The sequence below is a fragment of the Xenopus laevis genome, chromosome 3L (genome assembly GCF_017654675.1).
Source record: "Xenopus laevis strain J_2021 chromosome 3L, Xenopus_laevis_v10.1, whole genome shotgun sequence".
Classification (NCBI taxonomy): domain Eukaryota; kingdom Metazoa; phylum Chordata; class Amphibia; order Anura; family Pipidae; genus Xenopus; species Xenopus laevis.
Window position 1 is genome coordinate 16093979 of NC_054375.1, and position 27510 is coordinate 16121488.

Consider the following 27510-nt stretch of genomic DNA (forward strand, 5'->3'; position numbering starts at 1 on the left):
AGTATAATCCAAGATGAGAGTTTAAATAGGATAATTCCTGAGAAGCCCATGACTTGTTACCAAAGGGGGACAAACTTGAGCGATCTCTTAGTAAAGAGTGACCCGGTGAGGTGCTACCAGACGAGACAGGAATCCTGGTTACGTAATGACACACCAGGTTGCTTTAAATGTCCTAGCTGCAACTCTTGTAGATTTATGTCACCGGGAAACAGTTTTTTACACCCCCAGACTGGCAAACGGTTTCTAATAAAACACCACATCACATGTACAACTACCCATGTAGTGTACATGATTACTTGTCCTTGTGGGCTATTGTATGTGGGTAAAACTGATCAAAACATTACGTCTACGTATGGACGGACATCGGTCCACAATTAGCACTGCATTCCTTGATGGACATACCAACAAACCAGTAGCGAATCATTTTCTTGCAGTAGGCCATAGATTACCCACATTACATTATATTGCCATTGATCACATACCACCCCCGAGGAGGGGAGGTGATAGATCAAAAATGTTGCTTCAGCGTGAGGTGTTCTGGATAAAAAGATTGAACACCTTGGCCCCGGCAGGGTTAAATGAGCATTGCTCTTTCCTCTGTTTTCTGAACCAAAGATAAAGGATACAAGTAACAATATTAGGAAGTGAATTGTTACCCTGCTAATCTTGAGATGTATCGGTTACAGTTCTGCTACATTGTTGTTATGTTGTGCTACATTGTATCTGTGGATAGTATAACAAATGAGATTAACCATGTTTTTTCCATTTCTTGATGTGGTTCAGGTGGTGTCTTGTTTAGCCTCACTGAGGGGGCGGAACTTCTCATCACATGTCACACAGGGGGCACGGGATTTGGTGAGTGCAGTTGGTTTTATCTATTTATTTGTAAGATGTTTTAATGGGCACTATGGGTCTTGATAAAGGTCTTAGGAAAAGAAATGTTGACCTGCTTTTAAACATGTAATAAATAAAATTTTGATTTTTTATCTTTACAAAGGTTCCCAGTGTGCACCTCATTTTTTGGATTTATGTACGCAGCATCTTGATGGTAGCACCTGGGTCAAGTGTTTGTGACTATTCATGCAGTGGTGTGCTGAACATACTGGACTATTTATATATATATATATATATATATATATATATATATATATATATATATATATATATATATATATATATATATAGTCATAGGCAAGAGAGAAAAACCGCACCAACAGGTCTTTATACAAAAATAGAAAACCTTTTATTCAACGTTTCGGCTCAAACCGCTGGAGCCGTCTTCAGGAACAAAAAAATTGTGCATACCAACAAACAAACTTAAATACCCCCATTGCACACCAAAAGGGAAGTGACAAGGAGTGGGAGTGTGTACTCTGTAACCAATCAGTGCCCCAATGCTCATCATCATAGTTAAAAAATAAATAATACATAAATAACCATCCAGTGTGTATATATACTCCGTGACCTGTGTGCCATAGTGCCACGTGCAAAGTTAAAAATCATTAAAAACATTGAAGATCACCGTGTATATTAACTACACATATCTAAGTGAAGCTTACACTGACTGCACCCCGCCGGCAGGAAAAACGGCTTCCATACACCGCTCTGTACCTGTTAATCTGAGGCGACATGGCTATTGAGGTATGTAAGAGCCGTTTTTCCTGCCGGCGGGGTGCAGTCAGTGTAAGCTTCACTTAGATATGTGTAGTTAATATACACGGCGATCTTCAATGTTTTTAATGATTTTTAACTTTGCACGTGGCACTATGGCACACAGGTCACGGAGTATATATACACACTGGATGGTTATTTATGTATTATTTATTTTTTAACTATGATGATGAGCATTGGGCACTGATTGGTTACAGAGTACACACTCCCACTCCTTGTCACTTCCCTTTTGGTGTGCAATGGGGGTATTTAAGTTTGTTTGTTGGTATGCACAATTTTTTTGTTCCTGAAGACGGCTCCAGCGGTTTGAGCCGAAACGTTGAATAAAAGGTTTTCTATTTTTGTATAAAGACCTGTTGGTGCGGTTTTTCTCTCTTGCCTATGACTATTGACACATGTAACCAGCACACAGGCATTGCTTTTTTCGGTTATCCGTGTGCACTGTACTCAAATTTGCTATATATATATATATATATATATATATATATATATATATATATATATATATATATATATATATACAGTCCCACAGTACCAGCACTCAGTGGTGCACGATCAATAAATCGTATATAGTCTTATGAAGGATCAGCACACACTGTTCTGTAGTGAAGTAATAGTGTTTATTTTCAAACAAAAATGAGGATAAAAATGTGTTTTGTTTGAAAATAAACACTATTACTTCACTACAGAACAGTGTGTGCTGATCCATCATAAGACTATATATATATATATATATATATATATATATATATATATATATCTCTAAAGTACCCCCTGTTGTAAAATATAAGGATATTATAAGTTATAGAGGAGTTTTTATACAGGTCATGGAACGCCAAGGTAACTTCTAATATCCTCATATTTTACAACTGGGGGTACTTTATTTATTATAATACACAAATTTCAGTGAGTCATGTGACAGAATTTACATCAGAACTCACGGTTTATAACTGATGACATCAGAACTCACCATTTATAAGGATAGAATTTAAAGGATATTTATGGCTTTTGTGTATATTATATATTATATATAATTATACACATACAACTTGACCTTAGCACAACACGAATGCTATATTGTCTAATGTCTTGCAAAAATAAACAGCTGGCAGAACCTTAGCAACAGCTTGTGCCTACCCACACTAATACAATTGGAAACCGTAACATCATTCATTTAAACAGTCCAGCACATAACCTGGCATCAATATGCATTAGCTTCAATATTGCTGGCAATAACAGGCCTGGCACAGCTGGGGTCACCCAGAAATGTAATAAAGGAGGCTTATTTTAAAGTTCATCATTCGGGTGCATGGCACATATGTCAAACTTGCAATTTCTCACATTACCAAGAACTACTACTAAAACTACTAAACTAATAAAAGAACTACTTTGTTGGACTGTTATAATTATTGGAATAAGTATTTACCAAGCTAAAACTTAAAAAGTTCTGATTTGTAATTTCCAAGCAATTCTTATTTCTTGGCATGAAGCCTAATTCCCTGGTATTGTCTGGAGTCAGGTTATTAAGCACAATGGCAACTGGCTTCAAAGGCCTAGCCTTCTGACAGAAGGTGACATAACATAAATCTAGTGTGAAGATTGCCAGCAGACAAGAACTGAAGTACTGAATTAATCCCCCTGGTACCTGCATACAGATCAGCAACAGGTGTGAAAGAATGTTAACATGTATCAGAAACTGTAACACATGTAACTGTAATCCCTATAAAGAATGATGTTTGATTAATACACACAAATCTAGCCAGTATTGTCTCCATGTCTTCATTTCTATTGGTTGCTATACTTCTTGGCTGGTATAAATATTCCCCCCTGTTCTCATTTGAACCATACCTCATTTTGTGACTCACTGAAGTTACTAGCTCCTGAACCTTTCCTTCCTTGGGAGTCACAGGAAGTTTTCCTTCATTTTTTGCTTTATTTGACTTCATTTGAAAATGGAATCTAAGAAGACACAGAACCGTCATTCTCTTGCCTGCAAGTTTTGCCTCAGGACACCTTGCTTGTTCACCTGAGGAGAGCCTGCAAGAGAGATGCAGATGCACAAGAAATTGTATGTCTGTAATATTAATTTTGTTTTTATTTCTTCTTAACAATCAATCTATTGTTGCATTACAGCTCTCTCATGGAAGAGAGAACCAAGGTGAACCTCAATCGGGCAGCTGACAAAGTGGTGGAAAGTCAGGCACCTTTTAAAGATCTGGACCTGTAAGGATACTTAACATGTGTCCTTATAATCTTCACCGGTCTACATTGTAACTTGCACATTGTTATTCATTGTTTCTGAACTGTTGTTGATTTTTATCAATATTGGCCCTGTCAGGTCACATGAGAAGATAAAATCAAATATGAACAGAACCAAGGTGAACCACAATTGGGCAGCAGATGAAGTAGTGGAGATACAGGCACCTTTTAAAAATCTGGACCTGTAAGTATACTTAACATGTGTCCTTATAATCTTCACCAGTCTACATTGTAACTTGCACATTGTTATTCATTGTTTCTGAACTTGTTTTGATTTTTATTAATATAGCCCTGTCAGGTCACATAAGAAGACAAACCCCAGCCTTGTGAATGCTGAGAAAGTGCAAAAACAACAACCTGTTGAACAGTTCTACCTGTAAGTATACTTCCCATATGTACATCTAATATTCACCTCTACTTCATAATATGCATGCATTTTTTTTGTTTCAATCTTTTCTGAACTTTTGTTGATCTTTATTTTAGCCCCATCGAGTCAGATGAGGAGGACATTGTAGGCCCTGTAAATTAAAAAGAGTTGGAGACACAGGGACCTGTTAAAGAGCTGGACCTGTAAGTATAATTGGCACATGTACATCTAATCTACACCTGTCTACATAGTAGTATGTGTTAATTTTTTTGTTGATTTGTATTGCTATAGCCCTGTTGAGTCAGATAAGGAGAACAATGCAGGCCCCTTGACTGATGACACTGTTGATGATGATGATGATGATGATGATGATGATGATGAAAATCAAGAGATGGAGTCAGACAGTCTAGTTGGAAAGCTGTATCAGTAAGTTAACTTTACACAAGCATATTTAAGCTTCACACGTCCATGCTGTAATAAGTGTACATATTTTCAATCATTTCTAAATGTGTTTTTCTTTAGGCTAGGAGCAAGACAGATTGACATCTCATTCTGCTTAAGAGAAAAATTATGGCAGCCGGGATGTACAAAAAACACTCTTTTGAATGTGATCTTCTTGTTAGTTTCCGAACATTTCTTCAGCAAGAATTACGAGTTAGAAGATGGTCACAAGAGGTAAAATTTACACCTGTCTATGTAGCGCTTGCTTTTTTTTTTTTGCTGTTCCCATTCCCTCATAATGATTTTTCCCCCATGTCTAATTTTAGGTGGGAAATGTGGCCAGGTTTTTATATTTTGTGGACCCCTCCAAAACCTCCTCAGAGTTCCTGGACAATACACAGAAGACACTGGATTTTTTTAACACTCTGCTGGATTTGGGGAACAGTAATGCCACTCAGTTCTCCTACCTCAAGTACATCAAGAGGTTTGTTCGATCCCAAATGAATACATTGTCTGCATCACATCAATCTAAAGAAATAGTGGAAAGATGTAAGCTGTTCCTCAAGATGACTGTGAATCTACAGGGAAGGCTGAGCCAAGGAATTTCAGCTGACATTGTGGGGAAAAAGTAAGTATGCTTTAGTACCTGTGCATTTATTTTGGATTTTTGTGTGTTTGCGTTTGGTGTGTAACCTTTACTATCCCTATTTACAGGTCTGACTACATGACATCTGGAAAAAAGGACCCAGTGGAGTGTCAAAGGATTCTCGCAGTGGCAAGGCCAATATTTGAGCAGCTGATAAAGAAGGCCAAGATGGGTGGAACACTTTTGGATAAAGAAAAGTATATTGTCCTCTATTACTTGGAGGCACTGGTTGTCCTAAAGCAACTCCAGCGACCCTGAGTGAATATGACTGTGAGTATCCATTTTGCATTTTTTCTACTGACATGCTTTTTATGTTCTGTTAACATGCTGTTAACTTGCACTGTTTGGCATTTTACTGATCCTTGTGTCTTATTTGCATATAGGTTGAAGAATGGTGCAACAGGACAAAGTCTGACTGCAAAAGACGTATGGCCATTGCTGTAAAGAAACATAAGACTTGTACACAGCAAGTCACCTCTGTACTTCTAGAAGAAGAAGAACAGGTATATGTCTGAAGTGAACATTTGCAATTTGTGTCTGTTGCATAGCATTTTTTTCAACTGGACTTTCTTTTGTGTCATTTCAGTGGTTTGATGTTTTCTATAAAAAAATACGGCCATCCTTTATCAGGAGTGGGACAAGCCCGAAGACATTTTTCATCTCATCAATGGGGGAACTAATTCCCAGTGTGACCAATGACATTGCTAGACTTCATCAGAAGTAAGTATAAATGTTGTAATGCAAATAGTTCTTTTTAAAAACTATAACCATCAGGTGAATACTGGTACAGGCTTATAAACTAGCCAAGTTTAGCACTTGTTCAACGTCTACATTTCTGAACATATATTTTTTTTCCATAGGTTTAAATTTTGCCCTGTGACAAGTCAAGAGGCTAAAAGAACAATGGAGACATTCATGGCCTCCCACTTTAAAACTGATGCAGAGAGGAACACGTTTGTCAAGATTCTTCACCATTCAAATGTGACTTCCGAAAGGGTGTACCATGAGAAGACCGTTGAAAATATGGTAGAAGCGGCAGAAATCATGAAGAGGACATTGTATGGACCCCAGGCTTTGACATCAAGGTAAGTTGATAGAGCATTTACATGTTTTTTCCGTATGCAATTTTGTTTTAAATAACAATAAATTATGATTTATACTAACCACCGGTTTCATTCTCATTATCCATTTAACAGGTTTAAACAGGTGCCACAGCAGCCACTGCCAAAGGAAAGGACAGTAGTCTCTTGTGACTTGAGGGAGGATGTTTTTGAGCGATTCAAAAAAGCCCATCCAGTCACCATCGATGCTAATCCTCCTTGCCTAAAGGCAGCGTTAGCCTTTTCCCACGAGTACGGCCAAAACAAGATGAGGGTTGATTATGTTGCTGGTAAGTCTTCCAAAATTGTTGAATGTGCAATCATTGAATGTATATGTTTGTAAATATCTAATAATTCTTTCTCTTACACCCATCCATTCTAGGACTTCTCAAATATGAGAAACCAGACGAAGACAGAGTAAGAAGATGTATCGCAGGCCATGTATAGAAGACCAACTTACCTTGTATAAGGGTTATTCTGGAAACCTGTAAGCCACGTTGATAGCAAACCAGGTTTCTAAACACGTTCCAAGTGGAATGAGCTGGATAAAAGTTTGAAAGTTTGAAAAGATTGGTGGAATATATTGGCATCTGCAGATTTCCTCATGACAGATGTAGATGAGACATCAGCACCTGAAACCATCAAGAGAGTTGGAAGAGATTGTTTGTCTAATGAATATGTCAGATGGGAAAAACCTTGCCCTGTTTTGGATTCTGCAGCATTCTTAATGACTGGTAGCCAAATAGTAATATTTGGCTGGGAGTTTTTGTTGGGGGGTTGTTTGTTTGGACCAGGAAAATGTTTTTTTGTGCTTTAAGAGTTTTAATAATTGCTCCTTTATTTATATCTCTTGTGCATTCTCATCAATAGGAACTCCAATGGCATCTAGCTGCTCCTCAGAGGGTGCAAGCAGTTTGTCCTAGCTTCCCTTACTGCGCTTCAGTGGGCCCTAGCAATTTCAGGGCCCAGAGGACAGCCTTGGATGGGCCAGTAACTCTCACTTGTCTGACATTTATGCCGGGCTGAAGGGGGGCCTTAAACCATTTTCTGTCACTGCTGCAAAGGACCCCAGCATGTCCAATGCACCTAGCATCCCCTCACTGTGTTTCAGTGAGCCCTAGCATTTGGTACCATTGTCAGATAAGGTTGTTATAAAGTATGCAGGTATGTAGCCTAATTCCCTGGACTTGTCTGGAGTCAGGTGGTTAAGCACAATGGGAACTGGCTTCAAAGATATAGAAGAAGGATATCGGCACACAAGGCAACTAGCGTTGCAGGGAACAACCTGCTCGTTTATTATACCGTGATGCAACGTTTCGGGGACACTCCCCTTTGTCAAGCATGTGGAAACCATGGTGAATGACATACAAATAGAGTGAACAATTAATAAATCAGCATATATAATTAACAGTGTTATAAAAGGGCCATTGCCTTAAAATATTTTCTAAAAAAAATATATATAACACAACCTGTTATTACACATCCAAAAAAAAACCTTTAGTGTCCAAAGAGTTGAACCTCTTATTTAATGTCCTTGATGTTAAAAAACCATATATAGTCCAGATTTTTTGTCTTCAAAAAAATTGTGTAAAAGTGAAAAAATCCTTCAAGTGTCAGAAAAATTGCCTGGAATAAAAACATCTTTTTGTAAAAAAGTTATAAATAGGACAATCCAACTAGCAACAATTTACCAACTATATACATTCTTACATTTCTAAAAGAAGAGAAGCTGCAACAGAAAAGATACACAGTAACATACTGCCCCTACAATTAAGGGAAAGGGACAAGGGAAATATTTTACCTGTCCCTGGGTAGATATCAGGCTGATTTCTCATCTGTTAAAAAGATAGAAAAGCAAAAAAGGATATTAGACAGTGTACCAATTCACAAATAACAAGACAGATTGTATTCCTCATTAAGCCCCTTAGGATTTTTTGTTTGTAGTAACCAAATCCAAAAACACTACCTCTGGAGTAACCAGCTTTTTAGGTCTTGACCCTGGCATGTTTCCACTTTTTCCAATATTTGCCAATGTAATTGGGCCACCCGGTGCCCTTGTGTATACAAATGCCTGGCTAATAAAGTTTCTTTTTTGCTTTTGTCCTTGCCCAATAAAGGTCATCGACATGGCGCATATATGCCTGTATTAAATTCGAAAACTGCTCATTAGATAAAATAAAAGTTTTTTCAAACCAATCCATGAAGATGTTTGCATACGCAGGTGCCATTTGGCACCCATGGCACAGCCCTGCAACTGCATTTGTTCCAGTTACCACCATTATTTTCATACAGAAGGGATACGAATATTGGCGATCTTATTAAACCTAAACTTCAAATGGGTTCAGGCAACCAAAGGTCCTACTGTGTTTAATTCTAATTGCACTTTTCCTTGCAGGAATTGTGGCCATTATAATGGTATTGTATATTGTATTAAATGCCCATGTGGTTTGGCTTATTTAAAAACAATGTACACATGTTTAAGCAGTTTTATGTGTAACTGAATGCAAACAATATGAAGACAGAGAGCTATACAAGGGGGCATAGCAGGAGGGCAAATTAGAGACCTAAAGAAAGAAGAAAGCTCATATGACTGGAGGACAAGTTAGCCATAGAGAAAAAAGGAAAGGTATTTACAAACATTTAAGTGGACAGATGTATGTGTTACTGAGGGCAAACAGACAAAAGACAAGTGGGAGAGTGGGAGACAAAGAGGCATGGCTAAAAAGGCAAGTTAAAGACAGAGAAAGTAATAAAGCCACTTGATAGGGGGACAAGTTAGATACTTAGAGGATAAATTGGAAGGTATAAAATGGCAGAGGAGAGATATGACTACGCTTCCTCCTGTTGGTCTGTTTCTGGCCGTCTTTTGGTTTGTGGCCAGGATGTCTGGGGTTCCTCAGTTCTTTAAGAACAATGTACAAATATTTAAGCAGGCTGTTTAATGTTCCTGTCTGTACACAATCATAGTACAGACAGAAAAAAAAGTCAAAGGGGCATGACCATGACTAGAGGGCAAAATAGAGAGCATGGGAGAAGAAAAGCCACAAAGCAAGGAGGAGGATAGAAATAGGATGGATCAAAATGACAAATTAGAGCTATAACTTACGCATCCTCCTGTTGGTGCATTTCGGTCTGTCTTCTGCTTCTTGAATGGCGTGTCCTCGATTCTTGGATTCTATAAGAAAAGAATGTAAAAATGCACGTACAAAGGACGAGACAGAGAAACAAAACAAAAAAAGAAACTTACTCTCCCTCCTGTTGGTGTCTTCCTGAATGGCTTCTGGTGGTGCGTGGTTCTTCAGCTCTTTTTTAAAAAGATAAAAGACATCTGAGCTGCCTTGTCTCGCTGAGAATGTATGCAAAAAGAAAAAAAAAACAAACAAACAAAACAAATAGAAGGAAGAGAAGCCAAGAGCGAGGAAGCAGAATAATAGGTAAGATTGAAATGGCAGAGAGAAGAGAACACTTACACTGATTCCATTCTGCATGTCTCCGCTAGTCTTCTTCTACTTGAATGGGAGGTGTACGGCTCATCACTACTACAAAAAGTTTCCTTCTCCTACAGACCTCACTACCTCTTGAAGGGTCCAGACTCCCTTTCTTCCCCACCTTGACCCACTCACCAAGGGTAGTCTTCACACTCCATCCCACTCTCCTAATTCTCTCCTTGCTTGACAAACCACCAGTCACTGGAAAGGAGCCGGGCTTACCTACAACCTTTTTCTTTATCCTATTTGTGTCAGGCTTAGAGGATCCTGATCTCAAAGGACCCTGAGACCCTCTTTTCCACTGAGGAGTAGGCCTCCCTCTCTGACATCCTCCTCCTCTTCCTCTCTGAGGCACCCCGATAGGGTCCCGGCCTGAAAAAGAAGAAAATAGGGGAGAAAGAAGGGGTACAGGGGAGACAAAAGCCGGCCCTAGATCTTCCTTATCTGCCTCTGAGCCTGACTCCTTAGACAACTGTGTTTCTTCAACAACCTCAACTACCCCTGCTGATAGAACAACTTCTTCCACTTGAGCTTCATCCCCTTGAGCACGAAACTACTTATCTATCTTGTGCCAAGATGAGGGGCAAGAGCCGTAAGCCAAGTTCTCTGCACAAATTACAACGTATACTCTTGGGACAAGTCTTAGCCACATGGCCTACATCAAGGCACACTTAGGCACATCACAACTAATGCTTAAATGTCTGGTTGACCCACATTTCCAGAACTCCAATGGCTGGCCTGGGTAAGAGCAACAGATCAAATCTCTGCCAATGTACGCAGAATTGGGGATATGCTGATTTACATGTCCTACCACCTTAAGGCGCAAACGCATCCACCATCCTCCATCCTCCAGTCCACACACCCTTATACCGTATGTATTTTTCAAGATCTTCTACCACTTTCCCATATCTACTTAGCCAAACCTTAAGGTCTGAGGGAGGGATCGACTCATTTTCTAAGATTATGTTGACCTTAACCACCGAGGGGCTAGACACTATCTCTGCCTCAAACCCTTTAAAAGAACCGACTAACTCCATTTGCTTAAAAATGAACCAAAATTTATCTAACTCCTGTGGTCTAACAAAACTTATGGAGTAATCTCTAAATACACTGTTATGGACAAAGCCGTTGAGATCTTCGGCTGTAAAACCCATTTCCAGTACATTATCCATAACTACCATTGTAACAGGAGGCAAGCCTTCCCCTACCCACCTAAGCCGTACCGCATTCCTGTGCCTGCCAGGGTCAACTGGGTACACTCTACTTCTTCTCTGGGAACCAATTTGACCCACGCGACCATGATGAACTGTTGCGGAAGTCCCACATTCGCCCCCACATCATGGACTCCCACGATCCACATTCCCTATTACAGCCCCAGCATAGTCTAAATGCTGTACTTTATCTCTAGATACAGAGCCTGCTACCCTTCCGGGCAGAACTTCCACACCATCCACATTCTCTTTAATAGCATTCCCTTCTGCCAACGCAGCAGCAGCATCTAAGGGGACTCCCCACACACTTTCTTGAGGCACTTTTATACGGGACACTCTCACATCCACATCGCCCTCTCTACCACCACTGGCACATTCCTCATTCCCAACAATTTTCAGCTGCGCACCAGCATTACCTCCTGCATTCTCCCCCCCCCCAAAGGATTCATAGCCACAGGCTGTTCAGACGTAACCAAATTTACTCCAGAAACATCATTTACCCCTCTCATATGAACTACAGTGTCCTCCAATGGACCACACCCCTGATGCATCTGAAATTCAACCTCCATACCCGCAAGCATACCCCCTTCCTACGCACTTGCCTCTGGCAAACATTCTATAACTTTAGGGAGCACATCCCCCCCTTCCCACTTTCAAAAGACAATATTATTTCTGAATCAGGGGTTACAATATTAGCAACATTAACTACCACTTGATCAGCAGCATGCTCGGTAACATATGTCTTACCCGCTATATCGTTAGATGTTTTAGACTTAGTGGGCTTAACAATCGGACTCTCAGATCTTCACAGACCCTCCTGCTCCTTAGCCTGCAACTCCTTATACTCCTCCGGACCCATATCTGGCCTTTGCGGGCTCCCCTCTCCACATACCCACCTCTCCTTATACTCCGACCGACCCTGCAAAGAAAAAGATTCCTCCGCACCCTGAGCCGCAGCCGCGTCCACCACTGATGACGTCACTTCTGCCTTACTGCCGGTTCTACCTCTCTCCGGTTCCGGTCGCAGAGGATGACAAGAATACCGAGCACCCATCATACTCTGACCCGCGACGAGTTTGCTTGACATGCAGGGGGCTGAGACGCACGCTGCATGATGCCATCTTGGAGGCTCCCCTTGCTCCAGACGCTTTGATCTCCTGCATCCCACTCTTTGCAATCACTTCACCATGAACAAACCTCAAACTGCCAGCCAACTTCTGCTGCTTTACTATCTTCTTTTCTTTGCATTTCTCTGCAGGATTAATTGCTTCAACCTCATCCATAGATAAGACTATCCTATCCCCTCTAATAGAAGTCGGGGACTCCGCCTCACGGATCTCACGCAGAAGACCAGAAGTTTCATGCCTCTTTCTGGCACTTCCTCTGATGAAGTGCCAGAAAGAGGCATGAAACGTGTCAGGTGATCCAACAGGTCATAGAGTAGGAATACATCTGTAATTGATGCCTGTTTGTTGTTTTATTCATACAAAATAAAGCCGGACAATGATTTTATTCCAAGTTTGTCGATTGGTTTTCTCACCCACCTAAACCCTCTACATGAAATGTCCACTGGATGGAGACCAGTATGAGGAAGCCACCGCACTGTTATGGACTGGACATGATGCAAGAGTGGCTGCAATAGGGGCATGTGAGTTTTTCTCTTGTCTATATTTCCTGCTTTTTCCCAAGAATTGCCTGACTATTAAGGCGAGAAATCACTTTTTTCTTGCTTTTAATAAAAGCTTTAAGTTTATCGATTTCTTTTCTTTTTTTATCCAACATTGTGATGCCTTTTGCCAGGTTATGAGCAAAACCCTACTCCCCTGGTTTTAAATCGGGAATAAAGACACTCATGGAGTTAATGGAATCCATAGGCCCCTTAGATGGAAAATGGGCCCCTTTGCTAGTTTCAACCAATGCCTCAGATGAAGGCAAATCCTCCTCCAGGCCTCCAGCCAAGGCCCCAGGCATATCTTCTGGGGGCCTCCCCAAGCTCGCACCCCGAGGAGGTACCCCCCTCCTGGGCTACTCAGGCTCATTCCACCGCTCTGTCAAAAATAGGCCAGAAAGAGCACACTGCAGACACAACCTCAAACCGCGGCTGCTGGCACAAGACTTGCCCTACAATAGATCCTTGTTAAAGGATTTAAAGTGTACTCATTCCAATTACAGGGCTTCGAAAGAGTCCTGTATTGTTATTTTTAGTCACTACCTCCCCTCGTCGGGAGTGGGTAATTTGCACGCCTGCTGCCTTCCTTGGATGTGGTAGCCATTTCTCAGGCTCCCTCTCTGGAATCGAACCCTGATTCCCCGTTACCCGTGGTCACCATGGTAGGCGCAGAAAGTACCATCGAAAGTTGATAGGGCAGACATCCGAATGTATCGTCGCCATCACGGGGACGTGCGATTGGCCCGAGGCTATCTAGAGTCACCAAAGCGCCGGGGCGCAGGGGCCACCGGATTGGTTTTGGTCTGATAAATGCACGCATCCCTGGGGGTCAGCGCTCGTTGGCATGTATTAGCTCTAGAATTACCACATTTATCCAAGTAACAGATGGAGCAATCAAAGGAACTATAACTGATTTAATGAGCCATTCACAGGCACACAGGGAATGGTATAGAGTCTTTCAACTCTGCTAACTCAAAAGGAACATGGTGAATATGCACTTAAACATGTCCTCTCTTACAGTGCTCCAATAGGCCCTTCCATCCACTGCTTCTTTTGGTCCTAGTATTTCCCACAAGTTAAGGCCCTAACTAAGTACTTGGCCTCTCTGTGCAGGACATGCCAAGACCTTTACCAAGTGCCCTGTGCAGGCATCTATCTACTGAGAATAAGAAGACATAGGTATTAACATAAATATTTAATAGACACATATACCCATGCTCCAAAAAGTTAAAAATATAATCAAAATTTATTCCATGAAAATTAAACTGTAAACAAATAATTATTTTAGCAACAAATAAATAGTTCAGTTTTAAAATGTCACTGTAAAGATGAGTGTTACTTAGGAATGGAACTGTTGTAAAGAGTGTAAAGTCTGTTTAGATACTTGAATGATGTGCCAAAAGTGCAAAGTCCTGCATGCCAAAGTTCGTGCACATGTACAAAGTTTTAACTTCAGAGGATCTACTCATCAATCCAGGGAAGATCTGCCCCCTCACCAGAGAATGACTTTCTTGTGACTCCGTAATCGAACAGGAGTTCTGTTCCAGCATCAATGTCCTCGTTTGCAGAAACAATATGTACAGTTTGTCGTCATTTGAGAAATATTTGACTGGTGGGTCTGAGGTTTGGCCTTTTACGGGAATGGTTAATTTTCCTCCCGTAAGTTGTCGGTAGGTCACTGTGACAGGAGCAAGGGACATTCTGGGCATAGATACAGAGTCTTTTATTCCCGCTGTTCAAGAAGAAATATAAGTATCCCATTTCATTCAGCTCCATCGACCTCATCAGCCGATCCCCTTCCTTTGCAGAAATGACCGGCCCATGGTAGTCACAAATGTAGTCACCTTTTTTAAAGTCCTGGAGAGTCACAACTTTTTCTCCTTTGACTGGGTCATCCACAACAGCCACTGCTGAGTGTTGATAAGACGTTGTATTCTTCTGTCTGTGGCATCACTTTTCGGCTTTTCACTGGCCTCCCAGTGCAGCAGGATGTCCTCCACAGTTGGGGCTTGTTTAAGCCACCTTTGCTGATTCAGGTAGCTCTGGACTTGGCTGGGGGTTGGCTTTTCATACTTCTAATGTGCTGAAATAAAATTAAAGAAAAAAGTTTAGTACCATTGCAGCAAAAAGACTCTTAGAAAATGACACAAAGACACTTGAATGAATCTTACAAATAATGACATCCATATGGATCTGTTTCTGCTGTCTCCTCCATCTGTTGTAGCAGTATCTCCCGTGTAATTCTGAAAATGCCTGGCATTGTTTCAGTGTTGGGCCATTGGTGTCAGGGCCCACTGGAAATTTGTCCTCTATGTACTTGTATGATAATTCTTTTTCTGATGGCTTGTTTTGGTGTGTTGGATGTTCTCCCTCTCTGAAAAGCAAAATCAAGTTTATGTTATAGAAGAATTATTATTATTATTATTATTATTAACATGTATTTCTATAGTGCCAACATATTTTGTAGCGCTGTAACGTAAATGTGATTATACAACTAAATCACATGAATTACATACATAGAACATATGGAGTAACATACATCACAATAAATACTGGCACAGAAGGTGTGGAAGGCTCTGTGCAGAAAGAGCTTTCAATATAAAGGGAAGGGAATGATACACAAGGTGTGGGAGTGGGCAAGATCAGAGTTAAGTGGGTGAGAGATGTGGTACAGTATGTGGTATTGCATTGGGTAGTTAATAGTGAAGGTAGGCTTCTCTAAATATGTGCATTTTAAGAGGTTTCTTGAAAGCAGAAAGGTTGGGAGAGATTTGGACAGACCGTGGGAGAGAATTCCCGAGGATGGGTGCAGCCCTTGCAAAGTCTTGAATGTGAGCTTGTGTAGAGGTAATAAGAACAACAACTTAACAAGAAAAAGAAGAAAACTGAAAAAAAAATCTTCAATCCTCCAATTGTTTTTGGGGGGGGGGGGTCCCCATCACCCCAAAACCATGCCTGTCACAAAAGACCTGAAGTGGGCCCCCACACTTGTAGAATTTTGCCCACTTTCCTCCCTGGGTCTAGGGATGTAAAGTTAACATTGAAAATCCCATAGGCAGTCTCTCTGCTTTTAGCCATAGGAATACATTGTCCACTTTCCTCCCTGGGTCTAGGGATGAAAAGTTAACATTGAAAATCCCATAGGGAAGCCTGGTTGATGCAGCATTAGAAACCATTGAAGCCCATTGACATCCTATCCTTAACACTGAAAATCTCATCCCCTCATCAGAAACCTTCCCCCCACCAACCCCCCAGGTGAGCAGTTAGGAGGTGTACAGTCTATAAACTGTTTGACCATTGTGGAAAGCTACAGGTAAACTACAACTACCATGATGTCCACTGCCTTCATTATATCATGAATACTGCTGGCAGATACAGGCCAGCACCTCCAGAAAGCATGATGGGAGTTGTATTCTTTCAGATGGTTAATTGGGATAGAGCTGTGAAGGAATGGGTCTTTCAATTGCTAATGAGCTAAGCACAAGCCATTGTTCAGCTGTTGTCAGCAAGCAAGCCAGCCAGCCAGCCCCCCACCCACCCTCCAGGTGAGCAGCTAGGAGGTGTACATTCTGTGGACTGCTAACCACTGTTTATCTTGGTGTGGCAGTACCAGCCACACTGTTGTGACTGACTCAATATACTACCTATATTATGGCATGACAATTGCTAGCAGTAACAGACTGGCACCATGGAAAGTAGAACTCCCAGTGTGACTGGAGCTTGAGGCAGCCTATCTTGCTGCTTGTATAGGCCCTGGACCATATGTAATTTATGTAAATGGACCAATTTAGTAAAAAGGTTACGATCTGCCTGTTTGGTTATTTCCTATACCATAACACCTACAGTTAACGAGACTCACCTTCCCACAGATTTTTCCTTATTGAATGTTGACTTCTGGACCTCCGTCATACTCTTCGAGAATGATTTAATTGGCCCACAGAGATGGATCCTCTTCCAACAGTTGAAGGTCTGAGGTGACTTATAACTTATAAATTTCTTGACTCCACCTATGTTATGTATGCAACTGACCAAAGCTTCGTTTGGGTTGACAAAATGCAGCCATCTTGATACAGTATCAAGCTGAAAGTAGAAGGTTAAAATAAGGTTATTTTTCTGTGAATTCATCTGTCATTTAAAGCTAAAATCAATAACAACATTTCAGTATTAATCAGTACCTCGTGTTTGATTCCGGATTTTGCATATTTTTTCTCCAGGTACCCTCTGAATGCCTGGAGCAGTGGAGAATCAGTTGAATGTTTCTTGTGTATTCCTGCCTCCTTCATAATCTTTTTTGATGACATCTTGCTGGCAGATGTGCTATGAGAAAAAAAGGAAGAGGGAGCCATGTAAATGTGGAAGAATGCATGACCCTGACTAACTGCAAGAAAGAAGAACTGTTACAAACAGAGTCCACTAAGCCCTCTTACCTCAGCATAAGAAGTGGGTCCTCTATATCCATATCATCCTCATAATGATCCTCTTCATTCTCTTCACCATCAGGCACTGGGTTATCAATGGGATCCTCTGCTTCAACAGGCTTGTCACAAATCAAACAACCGTTGGACTCAAGAAAATTGATGAAAAAATGTAGTGACTTTTGTGAATCGGCTCCAGCCTTCAGCTGCTCATAATGGATGACGTTGAGGTTCTTCACCAACATCTTCATTTTGGACCTCGATTACTCTACAAGGGCCATGATCTCTGCATCACTTGCTCCTTTCCTGCAGACTTTGCGAAGATGTACAGACAGTTGGTCACTGGTCAGTGGTCTTGAAGCAATATTTGCAGGCCATAGGAATTCTGTTCTTTCTGAAAAAAAAGAGAATGTGATATGAGCAAAGGTGTTCATTGTTGTGCTTGAGAACAATTTAAAACTTGCCAAATGACTAGTCAGATACTGTAGTGACTTACCCGTCAGATGCCATGGCAAAAGTTTTTTCCTTTTCTGTTCTGTCCTAAAGAAATAAAAAACAACTGTTAATTTGCAACACAGGAGAAAACAAGGCAACAGTAAATAGTAGCAACAAGTATCCACAGTCACTGGAAAAGGAAATTATATACAAAACCAAAAGCAAGAAATGGCAGGGAAAGTATAGAAGTTAAAGGTCCCAAATCAGGCTTGCTCCAGCAGCTAGCACAACAAGTGAGTTCTAATTTGAATGTGAGCAAGGTCGTGATTTTATACTCAACTCCATACAATTCTAGCACCTTGGCATCAAAGGTCAAGGTGGGTGGAGCTATGTCATAAGGTATTAAGTTTGTGAGCCCAACTTTACACAATAGCACTAGGTGTGAAGGAATTCCAAACAACTAACACCTTGGCATCAAATTACATGATTCAGGTGACAAAGTAAACTAGGCCAATTTGCTAAATTCCCTTTATTCCTGACTAAATATCAATCTATACATCTATCTCAGATCTTAAAAAGTAAATATATATATATATATATATATATATATATATATATATATATATATATATATATATATATATATATATATATAGTACCTGCACTCTTTCCTTTGCTTTACTTCGTGGGTGCTAAGATCAAAGTAATGTGTATCCTTCAAAATGGACCAGCACACCAAGTTTTCAAGTGTTCAAATTTCCTTTATTGCCATAACACTCGTGCATCCAATTGCAAGTGAGGTAGGGGTCATATAAATACAAAAAACTTTCAAAAAAAGGCACCAGGATGACATCACTAATTACATGATTGATGTGATTGGTGAAAAAAACAGCATTATGTGAACTTAAGAACATGTCATATTAAAATTTATCCACTAGATGTGTATCATAGTGTATATTATAAAAGTGCTTGTAATAAAATGGTTATCTTAACCTCCACAGTGAATAAAAAATACATATTCGTACAAAACATTAACATTCACATTTAAAAGTTCTGGTTGTTGCTTACTTTATCTTGAAAAACGACAGATACATTGTATTGTCTCCTAGAGAGAAAAAATATATTATATGTTACTGTATGTTATAAACAATGTTTCTATTTATTCTTAAACACATTTATTACTTTGTTGTATTGTAAATACTCGTCTAGGTACTTTGCTGTCAAAAAAAGAGAAGAAGAAATCTTTAATTAAGAAACAGTTAAGCACTAACTGGCTATTGAGTCCTTTGGGTGCCACACAGTCTAATTTGTGAATCCAATATGCCTCCTTTTTCAATAGCATACTATCGTAGTTTCCCCCTCTCGCTCTCTTGGGGATCTGATCTATGGGCATACATCTAAATGTTGCTGGACTGTGTTTGGCTTCCGCCCAATGTTTGGCCACTAACTGTTGAGAGAGATCTTGTTTTTTCTGCCTGCTTTTTTGCAATCTGTCTGGATCTAAAGCAGCCCTTATGCTCGATCGGTGCATAGCAATCCGTTCTTTTAATTGTCTGATGGTCTTCCCACAGTATACCACAAGGGCACTTGATTATGTATACCACCATCGATCTGTTACAATTCAACCTCTGTCGGATGTCATATCTCTTGCCTGTGTGTGGATGTGTGAAACTAGTACTTTGTATTAACGTCCCACACATAACACAACCGGAGCATCTATAGACCCCCGGCCGTTCTGATAGAAAGTGTGGTGTATTAACTTTTTGATACTTATTTACTGGATCAGAGGGACTTAGTATTTCTTTTAAATTTCTACCCCTTTTATAGCTGAATACAGGCTTTTTGGGGAGTTTTTTGGAAATGGACTCATCACTGGTTATTATGGGCCAATGCTGTATTACACTTTTCCTGACTTTCGAGCTATCTGGTCCATATTGACTTATGTAATAAAGATTATTTTCATTATTTTTGTTTTGGTTCGATCGCTCGGTTATGACCTGTTGCCTGTCTAGGGAAAGTGCCCATTCTTTTGTATCCGCCAGTAGTTTCTTAGGGTAACCTCTCTCTAAAAATGTATTTTGCATCCTAGTGAGATCCTGTTCGCTCTGAGTTGTATCGCTATTTATTCTCACCACCCGTAACATTTGTGATTTACGCAAAGAGTTCAATAAATGTCTGGGATGGTTGCTATGGTAATGTACAAGTGTATTCCTGTCTGTGGGTTTTGTATAAATACTGGTCTGTAATATCTCTTTATCCTTATACACTTTTACATCTAAGAACTCCATACTTTGTATATCGTGTTTCTCAGTAAACTTTACTGGACTCTCTAAGCCATTTAGATATTTCACAAAATCTTCCAGGCTGCTAGCTGGACCCAACCACAGGAAGAATACATCATTGATATATCTCCTGTAGAAGGCCCCATTTCGGCTGAAGAGTTCATTGCTGAAAATATGGTATTTTTCGAATTTGTGCATAAATGCATTTGCGTATACTGGGGCTACTTTTGATCCCATGGTTGTTCCAGTATTCTGCACGTAATATTGTGTCTCAAACTTAAAATAATTCTTATACAGAATAAATTCAAGTAAGGTAAGTGCAAATTCAATGGGGGGACCTTCGTATACTGGATTATTGGTGACCAATTCGCGCACCGCCTCCACACCTGCATCATGTGGTATGCAGGTGTAGAGGCTCTGCACATCCATAGTCACCAAGATTACATCAGTCAATTCAATATCAATGCTTTGTATTAATTCCAAAAAAATCCCCAGAATCCTTTAAGTACCCATAAATGTTCTGTACACAAGGCTGTAGTATAAAGTCCACATATTCTGCAATGCCCTCGTTAAGGGAGCCATTTGAAGATATTATAGGCCGTCCTGGCGGTCTCTGGGCGTTCTTATGTATCTTAGGTAGCGTGTAAATTACTGGCCGGATCGGGTGATTTGGCATAAAATAGCGATACATATCCTTCGAGATCCACCCATTATTCATAGAAGTCATAAGAACATTCAATTCTTCGCCAAATTTGTTAGTCGGGTCATAGGTCAGTTTGTCATATTTAGAAAAATCCGCTAATTGTGACATATGCTCTTGTTTATAATAGCTGTAGTCCATAATGACAATCCCCCCGCCTTTATCAGCGGACTTAATTATGATGTCCCTGTTTTGCTTCAAAGATTTAATGGCTTCTTTCTCTGCTGTTGTAAGGTTGCCCCTCCAAGTGTTGTCACTATTTTATCGGGCAGACATATCCATGTTCAACATACGATTAAAGGTTCTTATTGATGGGTTGGTGCTCACGGGGTCATATGTACTTTTTAATTTAAATCTGCCTGGAGTTGTGGTGATATCCTGTATATGCGTCCCAGGGGTACTAGCATCAGGTTCATTTCTGACAGGATTCAAATTTCAAAGGAAAACCGGCGCTCACAGCACGAGGTCAGATCCACGGAAAACAGAGAAAAAAGGAATAAAAAGAGAAAAGAGAGATTTCCGCCAATATGGTGCAGTATTTTCCAAATGTGTACACACACCTTTATGTGATTAGCATATATACTAAATAAATAAATAAAGTAAAAGTGTCCCTTGTATCCACTCCAACGTATTATCCCAGACTTTATCTCATACGAATTTGTATTGAGGGGTACTCACGAACGTTTAAGAAATACTGTGCAGAAAAGAGGCGTAGATATCAACAGCGGATTTTACATGCAGCTCCAAAGCTTCGTCCCACTATGGAAATTCACTGACATAGTGTAAACTTGTAAACATCTTTAATAAACAAATGTTAAAAATTGCACTCACAATGTTCCAGTAATAAAATCGCATTAAATATTTTTGTCTCCCACAATCACCACTTCAGCATCCCCAAGAGTCCACAAGTTGTTGGATTTTTGGTGCGAAAATTCGTCGGCGTCTTTTCCCACCGCGTGTAAACCTCAGGCGCTTAACCGTGGCATATTAGCCTTGACGCGTTTCGTCCTCCGACTTTTTCAAAAGGCTTCCTCCACAAGTTGTTGGATTTTCGGTGCGAAAATTCGCCGTCGTCTTTTCCCACTGCGTGTAAACCTCAGGCGCTTAACCGTGGCGTATTAGCCTTGACGCGTTTCGTCCTCCGACTTTTTCAAAAGGCTTCCTCCACAAGTTGTTGGATTTTCGGTGCGAAAATTCGCCGGCGTCTTTTCCCACCGCGTGTAAACCTCAGACGATTAACTGTGTCATTTCTAACAGGGTCTGTATTATCAAATGAGAAGGGTGCCTCTGTTACCGTTTCCACGGTTTCTCCAATTATGCACTGACCATTCGCGCCCTCATTTGTGCCCATGTTTATGTGCCCCTGTGTATTCCCGAACACATGGGGCACATAAACAGACAAATATAGACAAATACAAGAGGTCCTCATTATCAATATATTTAAGACAGAGACATTTTGTGCATACTGCTACTGAAAAATGCCTTACCCTTTAAACAAAACAGGGATTGTTTGTCCATATATTGCAATATATTCAAGCTGGCCAAATACGTCAAAGTCATCCGATATCTGGCCAGTCCTATGCTCAATTTTCATCTGATTCATTAAGAATTCAATTGCTTAATTATACATTTTACAAAGTTAAAAGTTAATGTAGTGGTGAGCACAACTTTCCCTTGTTTGTTATAGTTATACAGGAGCAGTGACCAGCTCCTTGGTGTAGCTCCCACCCTTCACAGCTATAGTCAGTTGATCCCACTGGTGTCTAATAAAAGGGCAGCCAAGTTTGGGAGTTTTAATTTGAAAGCAGCTAGTAAGTTGCAGGTAAAACTTAGTCCCTTTGTAAAATGTATAATTTAGCAATTGAATTCTTAATGAATCAGATCAAAATTGAGCGTAGGACTGGCCAGATATGGGATGACTTTGACGTAGTTGGCCAGCTTAAATATATTGCAATATATGGACAAACAATCCCGGTTTTGTTTAAAGGGTAAGGCATTTTTTAGTAGCAGTATGCACAAAATGTCTCTGTCTTAAATATATTGATAATGGGTTGAGTGCAGAGGACCTCTTCTATTTGTCTACACAACAACAAATCGTAATGTACCAGGTGCTGCTGCAGATCGAATATCTAGCAATCCACAGGTAGTTAGCAGCACACACTGGAATTTTAAAATACTTAAATAAATTAAGTATTTTAAAATTCCAGTGTGTGCTGCTAACTAAGTGTGGATTGCTATATATATATATATATATATATATATATATATATATATATATATATATATATATATATATATATATATATATATATATTGTGGGGGAATGGCTCTTTAGGTAGTAGCAGCAGCAACTCCTTTCACACAGACAGTAGACAATACACAGGTTTCCATCTGATCTCAAATGTGTATTTATTTAACACAGCAGCTTAAACACCAACATAACAGTTCATACCCTTTGGGAAGGCAGTAAACAAAAATAGTCCAACTGTACTGATAAATGAAAATGTCCTTTTCCCAAAGGTCCCACAGTCTCCCACTTGGGCAATATAAGTCCAGCAAACAAAATTAACTGTTAACTCACAGTCCTTTGGAGATTCCTTGTGCTCTTCTCCTGGAAGCAGCCGCTCCCCAAACACTTAAGGCAGTAGCGGGTAGCCAATCCTTGCTACCAGATAACTTGTCTCTTTCTGTAAACTTGTGCCCAGCAATAAAAGTCCTTATGCTTTTGTAAGAAATAAGCCTCACAAGGAAGATTTTATATGTATATAATATTTTATGTGTGAATATAATGTCAAATGTTAATGCCAAAGAGACAGGTAAAAGGACACATGCTGGGACAGGGAGTAGTCAAAACAGTTATCTGATAACACTGCAGTCTCTAGGATCAAAAGTATAGTCATAGACAAAGACAGACCCAGAGAAGAGCCTGAGGCGTCAGGGTATTCAACATAAACAGTTGGCCCTGAGGTGGTGATATGTGACTTAACAGTTTCATCATAATGTGTAAATGTACTTCTTGTAATAGTATGCAAAGAGCCTGTCGTAAAAACCTGTTGTGAGATCAAGCGATTACAGGATCTCAAAAGCCTTCCTTTACATATGGTGCGGGAAAGTTATGTCATCTAACAAGAAACAAGAGTCCATCTGAGCTTCTGTTTAGCCAGTTGTCTTGTGGGGGGGTGAGGCTCTAAAAACAGTATAAAAGATATGTCCAAAGTACATTCTGGAGTTCTGAAACTCTGCAGGCCCAGAGACTGACGTGCTGTCCAAGGACTGGTAACTATCTCAGTGTCTCTTTGTCATTGACAGTTATTACTTATGTGTATGTGGTTATAGGTGTAAGAGGGTTTAGAGCATATTGTTTGAATTAGTTGTTGTAACCTTTTTCTCCTTGTTTACATACTGTAGATATTGATTATTGTTTGTTAGAGTTGTTGATTTGTCTCACTGTTTGTTTTTATATGCATTGCAAATATCATTCTGAATTATAGATTATTGGTTTTTCCTTGTACCTTTCCTTATGTGCATATTATGGCTTATTATTTTCTGTAATTGTGTTAGTGTGTTTTGATTTCATACATAAATCTTCTTTTCAGTAATACAGTTGGTTGAATGTCATTTCTTTGCCAAACCTCCCCGTTAGAACCTACAGTTATTGTATTATTATGGACTAATATTAATATTTCATATTAATATTGATATTGTCCATAAGAATATCTTACATATTTGGCGAGCCAGGTAGGAGGGGCAAGGCGTTGGTGGAAAGGATATTTCAACTAACTGCATAACTGTGCATCAAATCACATACTTTCCATTTACTGAAAATCTAGATACTTGATCCAGTGCTTCCAGGACTTGCCGACCCGCGCCACTCAATTTTCTGAGATGCCTATACTATAATAATAAGTGGCAGGGGACAGAACACACAAGAGCACAGATTAGATTTACGCAAGAACTCTCAGCTATATATTAACTATTCACTACCATACTCTGTTCTTGTAAATATAACTCAGCCCAATATTCTTCCCAATAAGACCCTGGCAGTATAGTTGAGAAATATTGTGAAATATCCACCATGGAAATGACCAAGATAGGGGGTTTCTTGTTGTGGCCTATTTGTTTTAGTTGATTCAAGATCTGTTTTTTTCAAGCCAGCTGCAAATTAGTCAGATTACACAGCCTATCTACTTGTTTATTTTAGTTCAGAAATGTGTCCTGTGGGTCAGACCAATAGATTGCCACAGTATCTGATGCAGAGGTCCCCAACCTTTTTTTTATCCATGAGCCACACATAAGGTGGACATAAACGTATAGATAAAGCTGTGTTTAAACCAATTTAGACCAAAGACTAGCAGTTCTGGCAATCTAAGGCTGTCCTCTATGCACTGGAGTGATAGGGCCTACAGAAGTCCTCAAAGGGGCAGCTATATGCTTTGTAAGTGCCTATTGAAGCAGTGAGAGGGAACACTAAGTACTAGGGCTCAGATAGCTGAGTTTAGCTCCTCTGTGTCTGTCCTAAGGCTGAATACCTCCTAGCAGATCCTCTAACTAGTTAGGGCCTACAGAAGCCCTCAAAGAGGAAATCATATGCTTTGGAAGTGCCTATTGAAGCAGTGTGAAGAAACAGTAAGTACTAGGGTTCAGATAGCTGTGTTTAGCTCCTCTTTGGCTGCCCTGAATACCTCCTAGTGGCTCCTCTGACTAGCGTGTGCCTGCCTCATTAGCAAATGAAGGACACAGACCTGTTGAACTCTTAAAGGACAAGGAAAGGCAAAAAAATAAAATCACATTTTTACTTTCTTTAATGAAAAAGAAACCTATCTCCAATATACTTTAATTAAAAAATGTGTACCATTTTTATAAGAAACCTGACTGTATGCAGTGAAATTCTCCCTTCATTTATTGCTGTGGATAGGAATTGTCAGACGGTCCCTAACTGCTGAGCAGGGAAACAATCCTACTAATGAACAGCAGGGGGAGCCCCCGCCTTACTTACCAGCCATGCAGAATTCAAACAGCTTTGTTTATGACGATCCCTAAGCAGCCCAGACCACACTGAGCATGTGCAGGGTCAGGGTCAGGCAAAGATGTTTAACAAAGTTACAAGATGACAGCCCCCTGTGGCCAACTTTGAAAGCACAAATCATTTGTTTGATTAGGCTTTGTGGTGCAGTAAGTTCATGCTTATGTTTAGTATACAAAATACAGCATTTCTAGCCTTATTCTATTTTAGACTTTCCTTGTCCTTTAATAAATACAATTTATTAGGTATAACTCCAGTGCAACGCAAATAAAAACAGTTTATTTAAATAGTTCAAGATTTAAAGATTGCAGCATAGAAGCATATACCAATGTAAGTCCATATCAATAAGAAAAGTGTATTCGTAGGGGAACTATTCATCAATCCAGGGTAGTTCTGTCCCCTCCCCGGATAATGTTTTCCTTGTGACCCCATAGTCAAACAAAAGTTCTGTAACCATGTTGATGTTCTTGTTTGCTAAAAACAGTATGTGAGGCCTGGAGTCACTGCCAAAATACTTCATTGTGGGTTTAAGGTTTGGCCTTTTACGGGAATGGTTAGTTTTCCTCACATAAGTGGTTGCTAGTTCACTGTGGCAGGGGCAGGGAACATTCTGGGCATCGATGCAGAATCTTTTATTCTTCCTGTCCATGAAGAAATACAGATACCCCATTTCACACTGCTCCACGGACCTCATTAGCTGTTCCCCTTCCTTTGCAGAAATAACCTGGCCATGATAGTCACCCTTTTGAAAAGCCTTGAGGGTCACCACTTTTTGCCCTTTGTCTGGGTCATCTATAATGGCTAATCCTGGCCACTGCTGTGTTTTGATCAAACTTTGATTTTTTCCATCATTGACCTATCTTCTTGGCTGTTCCCAAGCCTCCTAGTGCAGCAGGATCTCCTCCATGCTTGGAACATTCTTAACCCACCCTTGTAGGTAGTTGTGGACTTGGCTCAGGGTGGGTTTTTCGTGCTTGTAATGCGCTGATTTTTTTTTTTTTAAAAAAAAATGTTTGTACCGCTGCAGAAAAAAAAACAATTAGAAAATGACACAAAAGATGCATGTGTGATACTTACCAATAACGACATTAAGACATATAGTGAACATTCAGGAACTATATACATATTTGTACACACAAATACTGTTCTGTTTCATATTCATAATAAACTTTTACAATGTAAAACTCAAAATGTGAATTATAAACACAAACAAATATATCCTACATTCAGATATATGTATGTGTACACACATGTATATTAAGACATATAGTGAACATTCAGGAACTATATACATACTTGTACACACAACTACTGTTCTGTTTCGTATTCATAATAAACATTTACAATGTAAAACTCAGAATATGAATTATGCACACACACAAATTTAAATATATATAGGAGCCTGAGCAAGGTTTGCAGCTTGTGGAAGTCCCAGGGGGAAAAGTTGCCAAAGGTGTCCCTTAATTCATGCCAAATTCCATAGATTCCTATATATATATAAAGGAGGAGGCATTGTCATTATGGACTATAAGGATTATTGCAGCAAAGTTTTGAGACAATTGCATGATAAATCTGTATATTTGAAATTAGATAACAACCCTGTAACTAAGTATAAGATTGAAATTGAACAAGTCCTGAAGTATGCTTTAAACCAAAAATGGATTACTGAAAAAGAACTACGTTTTCTTGTACAGGATTATCCCCTATGTCCGGTTTTGTATTGCCTTCCAAAGGTCCATAAGGATGTAAACAACCCCCCTGGTAGACCTATAGTCTCCTCTAGGGGTGGTTTGTTACATCCGA

The 27510-nt window shown here is 39.9% G+C and overlaps 1 protein-coding gene, 1 long non-coding RNA gene and 1 pseudogene across 2 annotated transcripts; 2 read left to right on the forward strand and 1 right to left on the reverse strand.

Annotated features, from left to right (window-relative positions):
- The first annotated feature begins 4036 nt into the window (after positions 1-4036).
- LOC121401402 lies at positions 4037-4479 on the forward strand. The gene is made up of 3 exons (XR_005966208.1): positions 4037-4114; positions 4220-4306; positions 4414-4479. It is a non-coding gene; the product is annotated as an uncharacterized LOC121401402 (long non-coding RNA).
- A 153-nt stretch (positions 4480-4632) lies between these two features.
- Positions 4633-7188, forward strand: LOC121401214 (annotated as a pseudogene).
- A 6844-nt stretch (positions 7189-14032) lies between these two features.
- On the reverse strand, positions 14033-18019 carry LOC121401392. Its single transcript, XM_041585995.1, has 6 exons — positions 17764-18019; positions 17280-17661; positions 17028-17169; positions 16712-16932; positions 15024-15226; positions 14033-14935 (listed from the first exon to the last, which is right to left on the reverse strand). Exons 2-6 carry the CDS (start codon positions 17516-17518, stop codon positions 14928-14930), a joined length of 813 nt encoding a protein of 270 aa, XP_041441929.1. The 5' UTR covers positions 17519-17661; positions 17764-18019; the 3' UTR covers positions 14033-14927.
- Between the last annotated feature and the right edge of the window lie 9491 nt (positions 18020-27510).

What these genes read in the sequence shown, in the direction of transcription:
- LOC121401392 (XM_041585995.1), bottom strand. Translation starts at nt 17,518, where the DNA reads ATGAAGATGTTGGTGAAGAACCTCAACGTCATCCATTATGAGCAGCTG. An exon ending in GACCCACTTCTTATGCTGAG is followed by an intron (nt 17,170 to 17,279) that starts GTAAGAGGGCTT and finishes TTTTTCTCATAG; the next exon opens with CACATCTGCCAGCAAGATGT. An exon ending in AAGGAAAAATCTGTGGGAAG is followed by an intron (nt 15,227 to 16,711) that starts GTGAGTCTCGTT and finishes TTTGCTTTTCAG; the next exon opens with AGAGGGAGAACATCCAACAC.